Raw genomic sequence first — 14834 nt, 5'->3', positions numbered from 1 at the left:
CTTTTGCCAATTATTGATGCGGTGTGGCAACTTTGACAATTTTTAATTAAAATTTTTTGATCAAAATTCAACAGATATGGTTCAACAAATTTTTTGATTTTTTTTAATCGGATGTTTGTTTCTCTATGGTTTTCCAAATCTATTCATAGTCAATTCTGGGTCCAGTTTATTTAATAGCCGACGTGAGCTTCTCAACAGCTATTTTTTAGGCGTCCCCCTTACTTGCCCTTACCTTTTATTCACTTTTCTTTGTTTTACGATTTTCACGTTTAACTTCTGACTTATCTCCTTAACTTTTTCAACTGAATGGATTTTCAATTCTTTCACGCATTGAATTCATGCAATCGATTGAATACGGTCAAACTCAAAAGAGCAAAAGCAAAAGAAACGGGATAGACATGTAAAACCTGGTCATTAAGTTATCTTGCAATAGGTTCTCAAAGCGATTGCTAGCTGACATTAGTATTATGCTTAATAGCTTTCAGTTTAGAAGCTGCATTAAGTGTAATTTTAGAATCTAACCGATTTTGCAGAGTTTGCACACAAAATAAGAACACTTTGACACTTAGAATAGTTCTGTCAATTTCTATCGCAATTTTATGTCAATTTTTTCCTTGTTTCAATCCCAATGTGCGTAAAGCAAATCAACAGCGGCTATTTTCCGGAAATTTCTTGGCTATATTTGTTAAGTCAATGACAATTCTTTGAATTGTATGTCAGGGTTAGTCCTGCTATCTTTTTTTTCGTCTCGCGCTTTTTTCGTTTTGTGTTTCCGTAATGAATTCTTCCTCTCACTGACGGCATTTGAGCGCGTGTGGTCACTTCTCATTCTCTCTTTTTAGGTCATTTGCGTGACCAGATTTGGATCATAAGTGACTTACTCACTCATTGAGTTGACTTATTCGCTTTGAAACTTGATTTTAATTTTAATTAATTAGTTTAAGGTCAAAGAAACTTGTATGTGTAATCAAGGTCCCCTTTAAAGAGCTTCGGTGGAGTGAATTTTCACAAGCTTCTTTTACTGCTTTTTACAATGATTTTTACAAAATTTTTGAGCCGCCTAAATAACTTTTCTAGGTATATCTATCTGTTAAACCGCACGTAATTATTTCGCAGCTATTCTGGAAATTTGCCGGCTATGTTTGTTAAATGCTGTTAGTTATTATACATTTTTAGTTCTTTTGTGTTTACAAGATCACAGAAACACACAAGCACCACCTGCTTGCTCTCTTACCCAGTGATGCTGGCGAATTTTATGCAAACAAATTTTTGATTGAATTATTAATAGCTGCCGTCAGTCTCTCTCCACAGCGATTATTTCGGCGCTCTCCTTTTTTGAATTCGCATGACCTTTTCATCACATTTTTCGTTTTACCCAAGTCACGATTTTCACGTTTGACTTCTGACTTACTTCACTCACTGTTTCAACTGAATGGATTTTAATTATCAAAAGAGATAAACTGATAAATCCCGGTCATTGTCACTGAGAATTAGGTTTTCAAAGTACATTTGACTGTTTGCTAGCTGACATTGGTATTAAGCTTATTAGCTTCCGGTTTAGAAGCTGAATTAAGTATATTTTTTGAATCCAACTGAAACTACACCGAAAATTAGAACACTTTTTGACACTAAAAAACACAGAAAAAAAATTGGTAAATTCATCTCGCAATCTGCCGGCTATGTAATGATATCATGAACTCTGAGAACGTATATCTATGGGTTTAAAAATAGGGAATCCAGAATTTGCCCCCTAAGGGGACATATTACCTTAATACATGGGAGACGTATTGCCTATCATCGTAAGTTGCTGCACTGTCACGTAATATAATTAAATGGTGACCTTGAAGAGTTGGAATAGCTATAACCAATCTACATGGTCACCCCGGCACTTCCGTCCCTATATATACCACTTAAATGCTTGCTGATTTTCATAAAGTTGACTGAGGTGATACGTAGGTGAGCTATGGTGTAATGCTAGCATACTAAACAGGGGTTCAGAGATGTTTTGAGTTTTTATCTGGCCAAATAACCTGTATAATTGACATGTTTTGTATTTCATGTTTTGTGATTGTCCGAGATTTTTGTTCGAGAGACAAGTTAATAAGACCGTGGTGATACAAAGTACTAAACATTGGTATAATTACCAACGCATAATTGACCTTCTAGCGGCGCGTGGAATTTTTTTAGGAATGATTAAGGGATGACGAGGCTGCATCTGCGCTAGGTTTTTTTCGTAATTTGTTTAAAATAGAATTTTTGGGGAGAACCTTTTAAAGTTTTTTGAAAAGCGTTTTTTTACGTTCTCAAAACCGTTTTGTGTTTTGTGTAAATGTTTTGTTAAAAAATGATCCATGAGCTCAAAAGAACATGGACGAAGTGACCAAGTTCGATGTTTTTGGAATTTGATCTTGCGATGTTTCACGATTTTTTAATTCATTTCAATTCTTTTTAAAGATCAAGTATTTCAGATCAATTTTCAGATCATTTTTTAGCATTTGAGGGTAGACTGGAGGTGTGCAGAGCTCTGCTGAGGGCAGGACTCTCAGTGAACGATACCGATGACGAGGGGCGCTCTCCTCTTATCTGTGCTGCTCAAGAGGGGCACTTGGATATTGTAAAATTCCTAATGGGTAGTGGCGCCTCCATCGATCACATAGCAGCCAATAGTGGACAAAATGCGCTGAGGGTGGCTGCGCTAGAGGCTCACTCCGTTGTGGTTGCTTATCTCCTTGAATCAGGTCATTTTAATGCCAGAGAAGTAATTTTAAGTACTGTATGGGGTGTATCTGAAAATTTATGTATTCGTTAATGCTAGTTTCTACAATCGCACCTATATTTTTGTAAACTAGAAACGTTTACTAATTCTTACATAGAATAAATTAATGAAATTAAAATCACTATGTGTTTCGTACATTTTAGGTTCGAATATCAATTTGCGGGACAAAGACGGAAGGACGACCCTATATGTGTTGGCTCAAGAAGATAAACTGGAGATGGGCCAACTATTTATGGAGTGGAGGGCTGATGTGCACCTGAAAGACTTCGATGGTCGCTCGCCACTGATGGTTGCCGCATGGCAAGGCCATTTTGAAATGTGTCAGTTCCTGATTCAGCACGGAGCTGACATCAATTGCGTAGACATTGAGTCTAGAAGTGTGCTGCAGATGGCAGCATGGCAGGGTCACACCTCAATTATACGGTTATTATGTGAATGTGGAGTAGACATCAACTCTATGTGCAGTCAAGGAGCAACAGCCTTGACCATAGCTGCCCAGGAAGGACATACGGATGTCATTGAATGTCTACTACAGTTTGGTGCTGATCCTCTGATACAGGTAATGGATAGTTGATAGTAGTACTCGGTGCATGTTCAATAACAGCTATTGCCATTCATTATCGATTATCAGATGAATGGCATTTAGATTACTGTTGACTCCAATTGAGCGTCCTTTTTGATCGATAATTTTTTAGAGCGTGTTTGATTCGGGATATAAGTCAATGAAGTTCTTGAAAACTAATTGCTCTATTCGGTTTACTGGACAAAAGTAAGTAGAGAGAAAAAAGAGTGAGTTTGGGATTTTCCGCATTTTTAGAACGAGAAAAACTACTATTCAAAATTTCGTTAAGCGGGAAGATTTTTTATTCTTTGTAGGAGTTTTTTAAGCAGTTGTTTATTTTCAAAGAAAACTTTTCGAATCAAACGGTTTTTTGTTAATAGCCGCACAGCGATAGCTGGGGCTATTAGTGGTTTTCTTTTGGTTTTTTACGACTCGAAGATGAGTATTGGTTTTCTTAAAGTTTTTTTTTACCGGAAGTACTATTTGTTCAGACGCTGTTTTGACGTAAAAACAAAAGTGAGAAAGATTGCCATGTGAACTAATCTTTTCTGAGCGATAGAAGTTTTTTGATCATGCGCTGCGTTTAGTGGATGACTTTTTGACTTTGAAAACTAGTTTTTGACTGAATGGCACATATAGATAACCGTTTTTAACCGTTTTCTTGTCTAAGTGGCCCAGTTTTTTGCTTGTAATTTGGTTTCCTATAGAAATAAATTTGTTTCGATGCTATATCGAAATGAAATTTCGGAAATGCGTTTGAAAATCAAAATTGGCACGTAAATTTTGATTTTTTTAGTTAATTTTTGGCTCTTTTCTTGCAATTTCTTCTTTTTTGGATCTTTCAGCCCTCTTTTTGTCAAAAATCAGTTAATATATCAACTTCCCTTTGATAATTCATCTACTCAACGCCTCTTTCTACCTCGATGTAATTTTGTTTTGTAAAAATTTTACATATGCTAATCCGATTTTGGAAGTTTTTTTCCGGTGTTTCTCAGTTTTTTGTTTGTATTGTTTTTAATTTCTAGAAATATTCATTGTGCGCAACATGAGGGACTTCAATTTCCTTTCAATAAAAAATACCTTCATTTTTAGCATTAAGTTTTTGAAAAACAGTTCAAATATTCTTAATAGCCGCGTCCTCAATTCCAGGCTGCTATTATAGCGCTCCTATTTTTTTTTACTTCGTCTAACAGATTTTTGTTTCGTCTTACCCTGACTTCATGGAATTGAGTTTTTCAATGATTTACCTCACTCAAAAAAATGACTTCTGAACTCACTTATGGAACTTTTATGAACGTTTACTTGTTAAAGGTCAATAGTGTGCATCTAAGTAGTGCCAAACATATATGCCCTACTTCTTGATTATTAGAGTCTTGAGGTTTTGATTTCGAATATTAATTTTGGGATCTTTCCTGTTTGTGCCCCAATACCTTATGCGCCCACCAGTTACAGAGCACGTTCCATTGCATAGTAAGTCATTATGTAAAAAATATTGCACTTGCATCTGAGGGGTGCAAATAATATGCGCCCACTAAGCTGAGGTGGCACAAACGGAAAGGATCCTAATTTTAAAAAGCCCTATTAGGGCTTTCTCCTTATAGAGCTTTTGTGTCTCATAAAAATGACAGTCCAAAGCTAACCCAAACAGTCCAGTGGTCTATTAAAGGACTGGTGGTTGATCTGTCTATCTAATCTCTTCATTTGTTTCAATTCACGGAAGGCCCCCGGCGTCTATCGCGGCTATTTTGCGGCAATTTTCCGGCTATATTAAAATGAGTAGACTTGTAATATTGTGATTGAGAATAGAGTAATCTTAGTTTTTTTGACTGCTACCATGCTTGTCAACAATGAAGAAGCTTTCAAAAGCTTTGCCTTCTATGGCACATCTCGCTAGTGGTTTTTTGTTCACATGTAGTGTTTTGATATTGATTTTCTGTTTTGGTTTTTTTTAAATAGCAGCTTCAGTAATTCCAGGCGTCTATTGTTTCGCTTCTAATTTTTCTTACTTCGTCTAACAGATTTTTGTTTCGTCTTACCCTGACTTCATGGAATTGACTTTTTCAATGACTTACCTCACTCAAAAAAATGACTTCTGAACTCACTTATGGAACTTCAAATTTTATGAACATTTACTTGTTAAAGGTCAATAGTGTGCATCTAAGTAGTGCCAAACATATGTGCACTAATTCTTGATTATTAGAGTCTTGAGGTTTTGATTTCGAATATTAATTTTGGGATCTTCTCCGTTTGTGCCCCAGTACGTTATGCGCCCCCCAGTTACAGAGCACGTTCCATTGCATAGTAAGTCATTATGTAGAAAATATTGCACGTGCATCTGAGGGGTGCGAGTAATATGCGCCCACTAAGCTGAGGTGGCACAAACGGAAAGGATCCTAATTTTAAAAAGCCATATTAGGGCTTTCTCCTTATAGAGCTTATGTGTCTCATAAAAATGACAGTCCAAAGCTAACCCAAAAGTCTAGTGGTGTATTAAAGGACTGGTGGCCGATCTGTCTATCTAATCTCTTCATTTGTTTCAATTCATGGAAGACCCCAGGCGTCTATCGCGGCTATTTTCCGGCAATTTAAGGCTATGTTAAAATGAGTAGAGTTTGAATATTGTGATTAACAAATTGAGAATAGATTAATCTTACTTTTTCAGACTGCTACCATACTTGTCAACAATGAAGAAGTTTTCAAAAGGTTTGCCTTCTATGGCACATCTCGCTAGTGGATTTTTGTTCACATGTAGTGTTTTGATATTGATTTTCTGTTTTCTTTTTTTAAATAGCCCCGTCAGTAATTCCAGGCGTCTATTGTTACTTTGTCTGACAGATTTTTGTTTTGTCTTAACCTGACTTCTTGGATTTAACTTTTTCAAGGACTCCAGAGACTTCTACTGCTTTGCAGTTAAAATTGGTTTTCGTGACCTCATTTCTGCTTTTAGGTCAATTGCGTGGCTTTCTCACTGAAAAATGACTTCTGAACTCACTTATGGAACTTTAAATTTTATGAACATTTGCTAATTAAAGGTCAATAGTGTGCATCTAAGTAGTACCATACGTATATGCCCTTATTCTTGAGTAATAGAATCTTGAGTTTTAATATCGAATGTTAGTTTTGAAAAAAGATCCATTAGGGCTTTTTCCTAGTAGAGCAAAAGTGTCATAAAAATGACAGTCCGAATCTTACCCAAAAAGTATAGTGGTCTATTAAAAATGCTGGTGGTCGATCTGCCAATCTTATTTCTTTAGTTGTTTCAATTCATGGTAGGCCACAAGCGGCTTTTTTCTGGCAATATGCCGGCTTTGCTAAGTTTCTCTTCTATTATCTCCCGTTTGCTTTCGCGATGTTTTTGAGAGTAGAATGACATATTATTTGAGGGCAAATGATAGCCTTGATAGCTTTTTCAGCCTATCAGTATTCTGGCCATCCTAATTTTATCGGATTTTTTTTAACGTTACCAAACGTTTTCAATAATTAAATTTTGCTGCATTTTGTTTCTCTTGGTAACAGAAGTTTAAATTTCACCAATTTTCAGATCAGACCTGGGTAGGTAATGAGTTAATGGTTTAAAACAAAAGGTAATGGCTTCAGCTTCTACTACGTTTTTTTTGAAGTTTTGACGCTTTAAGTTGCTTCTGGAATTCTTCCGGCTATTTTTTTTATTTCCCCGTCAATATTTTTGTTACGACCATATGACGTCACAACCACTTCAGATCTGCTTTTTGTTCATTCTTTCAGGCAATTTCAACTGAATTGCGTGCGTGACGTCATTTTTTGCTCTTATTGAAGCGAGTTTTTCTTCATTCGCGTGATTAAATTTTTGGTCACACTTGATTTACCTCTCTCAAAAATGTCTTACTCACTTTAAATTGACTTTTATTTGCTTTAATTCAAAGAGATAAGGTCACATGGGTGTGTGTCACTCTAATTGAAGGTTTGAGAGCAACTTATAGAGGCAGCAAAAACTATACAGATTTTTAATCAAGATATGACTTATCAGCTTTCAATGAAAAGACGAATTCTTTTGGTCTGTCTTTACTGTTTCTTTAGACTGCAGACCTACGAAGCAATTGCGGCTGTTTTCTGGCAACCTGCCAGCTATGTTTCATGTTGGAGAGCACTTTTGGACCGTCTAATAATTTATAAGACTTCGGGTGCATTTTTTGGCCTGTTCATACGCTTTTTAACTGCTTTTGTTCTATTTTTCATTCTGCAATTTTTTACTGTTATTGGTTGCAGTTAATCTCTTGCGTAGTTTCGTTTACCTTATTTTGGGCCTCTTGTCAGCTATGTTTTCAATTACTCAATTGCGGAGTTTGTAGCAATTGTATTAGTCTGCTGGTCTTTGTTTGTTAATAGCCGCGAAGCGATTGCGGCTTTTATAGGGTGCATCACTCTTTTTTTTTAATTCGTCGAGTCCATGGATAATTTTTGCGACCTAAATGCTTGGAATTGACTCTTGTCAGTTTCAGTGGTTTCCGCTGCTTTGCAGTTTAAATTTGTTTGCATGACGTCATTTGTTCTGCTTTTAGGTCAATTGCGTGACTTACCTCACTCAAAAAATGACTTCTGAGCTTGCTTAATGAACTTCAAGTTTTATGCACTTACTAGTTTAAGGTCAATAGTGTGCATCTAGGAAATGCCAAACGTATAATCCCTTATTCTTGAGTATTAGAGTCTTTAGTTTTTGATTTTGAATATTAATTTTGAAAAAGCTCCGTTGGGGCTTTTTCCTTATAGAGCTTATGTGTCATAAAAATGAGTCCGAATCTTACCAAAAAGTCTAGTGGTCTATTAAAAGACTGGTGTTCAATCTATCTATCTTATTTCTTTAGTTGTTTAAGTTCTTGGAAGGCCACACGCGTTTAGCGCGGCTATTTTCCGGCAATCTGACGCCTATGTTTCAATTTTTAGTTGCTCTCAAACAAATGTTTTAGCAACTATATCAGTCAACTATATCAGTGTTCTTTTTAATGAGATTTGTTAATTGGCCAATTTTGCTGCTTGACCCTTTTTATTTTTCGTCCTCAAAAACTTGATAAACAGGTAGAGCCCGGTCGGTATTAAATGGCTGAGCCGCTCTTAACGTCGTACGCCTTACTAGTCTCCGAATATGCAATTCATCGAAAAGGTTTTGAGGAGGCAATTTCTTGGTGTGAAGGCCGATTCTTAATCGTTAATGTAGTTGGCATTAGGTGCTTTTATAGCCTTACGGTTCACTAGTCTAAATATGCGATTCAACGAAACTGACAGATTTTTGTTTTGTCTTACCCTGACTTCTTGGATTTAACTTTTTCAATTTCTCCAGTGACTTCTACTGCTTTGCAGTTAAAATTGGTGTTCTTGACGTCATTTCTGCTTTTATGTCAAGTGCGTGGCTTTCTCACTGACGTCATTTTTCGCTCTTAGTGAAGCGAGTTTTTCTTCATTTGCGTGATTAAATTTTTGGTCACACTTGACTTACCTCTCTCTAAAATGTCTTCCTCACTTTAAATTGACTTTTTTTGACTTTAATTCAAAGAGATAAGGTCAAATGGGTGTGTGTCATTCTAAATGAAGGTTTGAGAGCAACTAATAGAGGCAGCAAAAACTATACAGATTTTTAATCAAGATATGACATATCAGCTTTCAATGAAAAGACGAATTTTTTTGGTCTGTCTTTACTGTTTCTTTAACTGCTGACCTACGAAGCAATTGCGGCTGTTGTCTGGCAACCTGCCAGCTATGTTTCATGTTGGAGAGCACTTTTGGACCATCTAATCATTTAAAAGACTTCGGGTGCATGTTTTTGCCTGTTCATACGCTTTTTAACTGCTTTTGTTCTATTTTTCATTCTGCAATATTTTACTGTTATTGGTTGCAGTTTATCTCTTGCGTAGTTTCGTTTACCTTTTATTGGGCCTCTTTTCAGCTACGTTTTCAATTACTCAAATACGGAGTTTGTAGCAATTGTATTAGTCTGCTGGTCTTTGTTTATTAATAGCCGCGAAGCGATTGCGGCTTTTATAGGGGGCATCACTGTTTTTTTTAATTCGTCGAGTCCATCGATAATTTTTGCGACCTAAATGCTTGGAATTGACTCTTGTCAATTTCAGTGGTTTCCTCTGCTTTGCAGTTTAAATTTGTTTGCATGACGTCATTTGTTCTGCTTTTAGGTCAATTGCGTGACTTACCTCACTCAAAAAATGACTTCTGAGCTTGCTTAATGAACTTCAAGTTTTATGCACTTACTAGTTTAAGGTCAATAGTGTGCATCTAGGAAATGCCAAACGTATAATCCCTTATTCTTGAGTATTAGAGTCTTTAGTTTTTGATTTTGAATATTAATTTTGAAAAAGCTCCGTTGGGGTTTTTTCCTTATAGAGCTTATGTGTCATAAAAATGAGTCCGAATCTTACCAAAAAGTCTAGTGGTCTATTAAAAGACTGGTGGTCAATCTATCTATCTTATTTCTTTAGTTGTTTAAGTTCTTGAAAGGCCACACGCGTCTAGCGCGGCTATTTTCCGGCAATCTGCCGCCTATGTTTCAATTTTTAGTTGCTCTCAAACAAATTTTTTAGCAACTATATCAGTCAACTATATCAGTGTTCTTTTTAATGAGATTTTTTAATTGGCAGATTTTGTTGCTTGACCCTTTTTACTTTTCGTCCTCAAAAACTTGATAAACAGGTAGAGCCCGGACGGCATTAAATGGCTGAGCCGCTCTTAGCGTCGCACGCCTTACTAGTCTCCGAATATGCAATTCACCGAAAAGGTTTTGAGGAGGCAATTTCTTGGTGTGAAGGCCAATTCTTAATCGTTAAAGTAGTTGGCATTAAGTGCTTTTATAGCCTTACGGTTCACTAGTCTAAATATGCGATTCAACGAAACTGTTTGAGAGACATATATTCATGGCGCGGGGCGATTCTTGGAGTTTAACCCCCCCCCCCCTCACTTACCTCCGCTAACCGCTGCCTCTTCCTCTCCCAACCCCCCCCCCCCCAGCCACCCATTTCGTCATTCACCAGCATGCTTGCTCCACCCACGTTCACTACCCACCGTCCAATTTCAATTAGGCTAAGGATGGCCCCCATAAACCCTTGATAGCTACTGACGAAGACAACTGCTCGCCATAAGCTTGAAAGCAATTCACCGGACTTATGTTTTCTTGAGAAATTTGAACAAATTGAGTCAAAGTTTGGATCTTTTTTCTTTTTGCAAGTGGTTTCTCTTCTTAATGTCGTTTTTTAAATAAGTTTCTTTGGTAAAATCGTTAGTTTTTATCTAGAAATGTTTTCTCTGCCCTTACTAAGGAGAGATTTTGTAGTTTACTTCACAGAAAGGGTATTTTAACACTGATTTTGGATTTCTCGTTCTTCCTTGTTTGGTTCATTACTTAGTGCGTTATGCATATCAATTTGCTGTTGATTGTGAAAAAAACGGTATATCACGTTGAGTTGCGAATTATTGTTTTGGAGTTCAGAATGTACAAAAAAGAGGTGATTTTCCTTCTGTTTGGGCGTTCTATTTTCGTGTTCTATAGTATAATGTAAATGGTTTCCTAATTTTGCCGCGATTCTGAACGACAGTCTCCCGGTTTTTGTATTTTTTTCAACCGGAAATGGGACGAAAAATTGAGGGATTTTGCGGTGGGCATAAAATTGTATCTCTTGGTTATTGCTAAGATAGCTGATTGGAGTGATACTATTACAAGTCCTCTCTGTTTTGTTAAGTAATTTTTAATAGCCACCCTCAGCCTCTCAGCGGCTATTATTTAGGCGCTATTTTTTAATTCGCTTTACCTTTTGATTACGTTACGTTTTTCATTTTACATAAGTCACGATTTTCACGCTTGACTTCCGTTTAACCTGAATCACTGTTTCAGCTGAAAGGATTTTACTCTTTTTCATGCATTGATTTACGTAATGAGATGAAAACGGTCAAAGTCAAAAGAGCAAAATCAAAAGAAGCCGGAGAAACATATAAAGACCGGTCATTAAGTCATAGTGCATTAGGTTATCAAATTTCAGTAATGAGATTGCTGTCTGTAATTAGTATTATGCATAATATCGTTTAGTTTAGAAGCTGATTTAAGTCTCATTTTAGAATTTAACCGAATATGCAGAATTTACTCACCAAATGAGAAACACTTTGACACTTAGAAAAATTCTCGCTCTTTTTCTTTTTCTGTTTCAATACCAATCTGCGTCAAGTGGGTCAATGATGGCTCTTTTCCGGCTATATTTTTCTTTTGTTAGAAATAATGAGAATCAGAAGCAGTTTAATCGAGGAGGCTGGGGAATTTAATTCCTTTTTTTTTGTTTGTTTCAGGCCATTTCGATTGTTTCCCTGAGCATCTGATTTTCCTCTATTTTGAATTAGTTGATGTATTCATTGATTTGAATAGATTCAAGAAATAATAGAATGGTTGTTCACGTTTCTTTACTTGGAAAAATTTTGATTCGGAGTGCGCAAACTTCTTAAATTGGTTTCTTTTGTGGAGATAATCTAATATGAGGTCTTGATGTTTTTCTTCCAGCTCTTCTCTGTCATTATTTTCAGAAAGCACCTGAAAATAGTATTGGTACGCGATAAACATTTAAAGCCCAGTCATTAAGTCATAGTGCATTAGATTAACAAAGTTCATTAAAGCGATTGCTAGTTGGCATTAGTATTATGCTTAATAACTTCTAATTTAGAAGCTGAATTAATTGTAATTTTAGAATCTATCTGAAACTGCACACCGAACTTTGGAAAAATTTTGTCTATTTCTATCTCTTCTTTATCTGTTTCAATCCTTTTAGTTCATTTGCGTGTGAGTTTTTTGTTCACACTAACATCGCTCTCAAAATGACTTTTTCTCTCCACATTTGGATTTTTAAAGCTTTAACTTGAGGACCTCAGTTGAGGACCTTATAATCTAAATGAAGGTTATTTGAGGGCAGCCTCGCAGTACTTAAATCTAAATCATATGCAGAAGCATAAAAACAACGAAACAATTTGTATAAAATCTTTTTATGTCTCAATTTTTTTCATTCTGTGACTACTTGTCTATGAAGTTGTCGCATTTTATGACGTTTTTGCAATCTTTTGGCAATCTGTCAGCTCTGTTTTCAGAATCCATTGAAAAAAATAAATTTTTCATTTGCAGCAATTTTTGTTTGTTCCTAGTCATTATAAGGTCGTTTGTTGTTTGGTCAGTATTTTCTTTAAATTTTTTTCGACCAAATAACTTACTAGACCCTACATAGCTAAGAACTGACCGGAAAACATTGGCGCACATGATCAATAAATAGAAATTCTGTTCATTTTCTCGCTGCATTTTGAAAACAGAGCTGGCATATTGAAATAGCTGCGATAGCTTAATAGATATGTGGTCGCAAAATACAAAAAGATTGGGATCTAAGAGTTTGAATCCTTTTAAAAAGTTCAAAAGAGATTGGGACCTAAAGAGTTTGAATCCTTTTGAAGGGTTCATTTTAAGTGAATTATAGCGCGCAGCATTTAAATTAGCGTGTTGTCGTTTTTTACTCTTTTGCTTCAGCTTTGTCTTTTGTGAAAAGTTCTAGACTTTACTCACTCAAGAATTACTTTTGCTCTAACGAAGTTTTAAATTTTAGTAGTTGAATCAACGCAAAGTTAATACATTACAACTAAATCGAATTTCAAGCTTTAGTACTCTTATTCTTTGCACCTGTGAGACCCTACATAGCTAAGAACTGACCGGAAAACATTGGCGCACATGATCAATAAATAGAAATTCTGTTCATTTTCTCGCTGCATTTTGAAAACAGAGCTGGCATATTGAAATAGCTGCGATAGCTTAATAGATATGTGGTCGCAAAATACAAAAAGATTGGGACCTAAGAGTTTGAATCCTTTTAAAAAGTTCAAAAGAGATTGGGACCTAAAGAGTTTGAATCCTTTTGAAGGGTTCATTTTAAGTGAATTATAGCGCGCAGCATTTAAATTAGCGTGTTGTCGTTTTTTACTCTTTTGCTTCAGGTTTGTCTTTTTTTGTGAAAAGTTCTAGACTTTACTCACTCAAGAATTACTTTTGCTCTAACGAAGTTTTAAATTTTAGTAGTTGAATCAACGCAAAGTTAATACATTACAACTAAATCGAATTTCAAGCTTTAGTACTCTTATTCTTTGCACCTGTGAACATCTATATTTTACAGGGCTTTTTTCTTTGAGTGCTTTTATACAATTTGAACATAATCTTAGTTTTAAGAAATTGACAGGTTGTAAATATACCTTCTATTTTGTTTACTTTTTTCGAATTAAACGAGGAGGTCTATTGTGTCTATTTTCCAGTAAACTGCAGGTTTTGTGTTCAACAGGTATCAGTGTGCTGCGTAATGTTCATTCAAATAGTTATATTTCCGTAATAGAAATGAATTTTTGTTCGTAACATTTCGTGTTCATTTTATATCCTCGCTGTTTGTCAGAGGTTTTTTGACACTGGAAAGAGTGTTCTTATCGCATAATACTTGCCTTAAATTTGGCTTGCGCTCTCAATCTAACTGAATGAGAATAGACTCCGCCTCACTTAATGCTCTGTTGTGTTATAGGATTCTATGAATTTCAACTGAATATTCTTACGAATATGGAATACAGAAAATCGGTGTTCAGTTCCGCTTTCTGCAGCCATCCTAGAAGCTGAGCTTGTGTGCGTTACGTCATTTTGCATAATAATTTGAGCTATTTTTATGCTCCTTCGCGTGAACAAATAAGTAGTCGCTACTGATTTACCAAAATCTCAAAATGGCTTTTCCTCTCTCGAATTGAGTTATCTTACTTTAATAAATTTGAAGGTCCACTAACCGTAACTGACACTCAATTTTATGATTTTTTTTTGTTCTTTTGGTGTTTTGATTTTAACGGGTTCTGGATAAATTTTTGTGTTTTCTGATCATGTGCTTAACAATAATGCTTGTAGTCAGCTGAATGTTGTAGTTTTTTGCATGCTCTTAGCTTAAAATCTAAAGTTTTAAAAAACTACATCCCTTAATGTGATTTCTTCTATTTTGGCCATTTTTTAAAGAAAATTCTCAGTTGAATTTACATGGTATCTGTGGAGAAAGTAATGCGTAATTAAATATTTAAAAACATAGAGCAAAGTAACCATTCAGAAAGTTGGTTGGTGATTCAATTTTATCCTTTTTGTGCGTTTAATTTCAATATCTTCAGTGATTAATTCCCTTCGAAGGGTGTTTGAAGCATTTGTCTTTATTATGCAAAATTTCCGTTTTGATTTTTCAAGGATTTTTACGTCACTGACTTTTTGCGTGAGCTGTTTTCTCTCTCATCCATAATTTTAAGCAGCTAAACTCAATTGGCGGCAGTATACTACTAAATGTCAAATCAAAAGTAAGATGCCGAAGTTGGCACCATTTTTTGAAATTTTTTAATCTTAATAGTGGTTCATTATAATGCCATAATTCGAAGCCCCTTAGTGAACTTCTTAGACCACCGCCACTCCCTGCCGCCCCCACTTCGAATGAAGCA

At 35.7% G+C, this 14834-nt stretch overlaps 1 protein-coding gene across 1 annotated transcript in view; it reads left to right on the top strand.

Moving 5' to 3' along the window:
- LOC142334570 (uncharacterized) overlaps positions 1–14834 on the top strand; it is a 66270-nt gene that overhangs the window by 46672 nt on the left and 4764 nt on the right. Inside the window, exons 7-8 of the mRNA XM_075382701.1 lie at positions 2493–2738; positions 2920–3335. Of these exons, the coding sequence (XP_075238816.1) occupies positions 2493–2738; positions 2920–3335 (662 nt within the window). The remainder of the gene's footprint in view (positions 1–2492; positions 2739–2919; positions 3336–14834) is intronic.

This window comes from Convolutriloba macropyga, chromosome 2 (assembly GCF_964194025.1).
Source record: "Convolutriloba macropyga chromosome 2, txConMacr16.3, whole genome shotgun sequence".
Taxonomy (NCBI): Eukaryota; Metazoa; Xenacoelomorpha; order Acoela; family Convolutidae; genus Convolutriloba; species Convolutriloba macropyga.
Note: the sequence above shows the minus strand (reverse complement) of the source record. Positions and strands in the feature narration are given on the sequence as shown.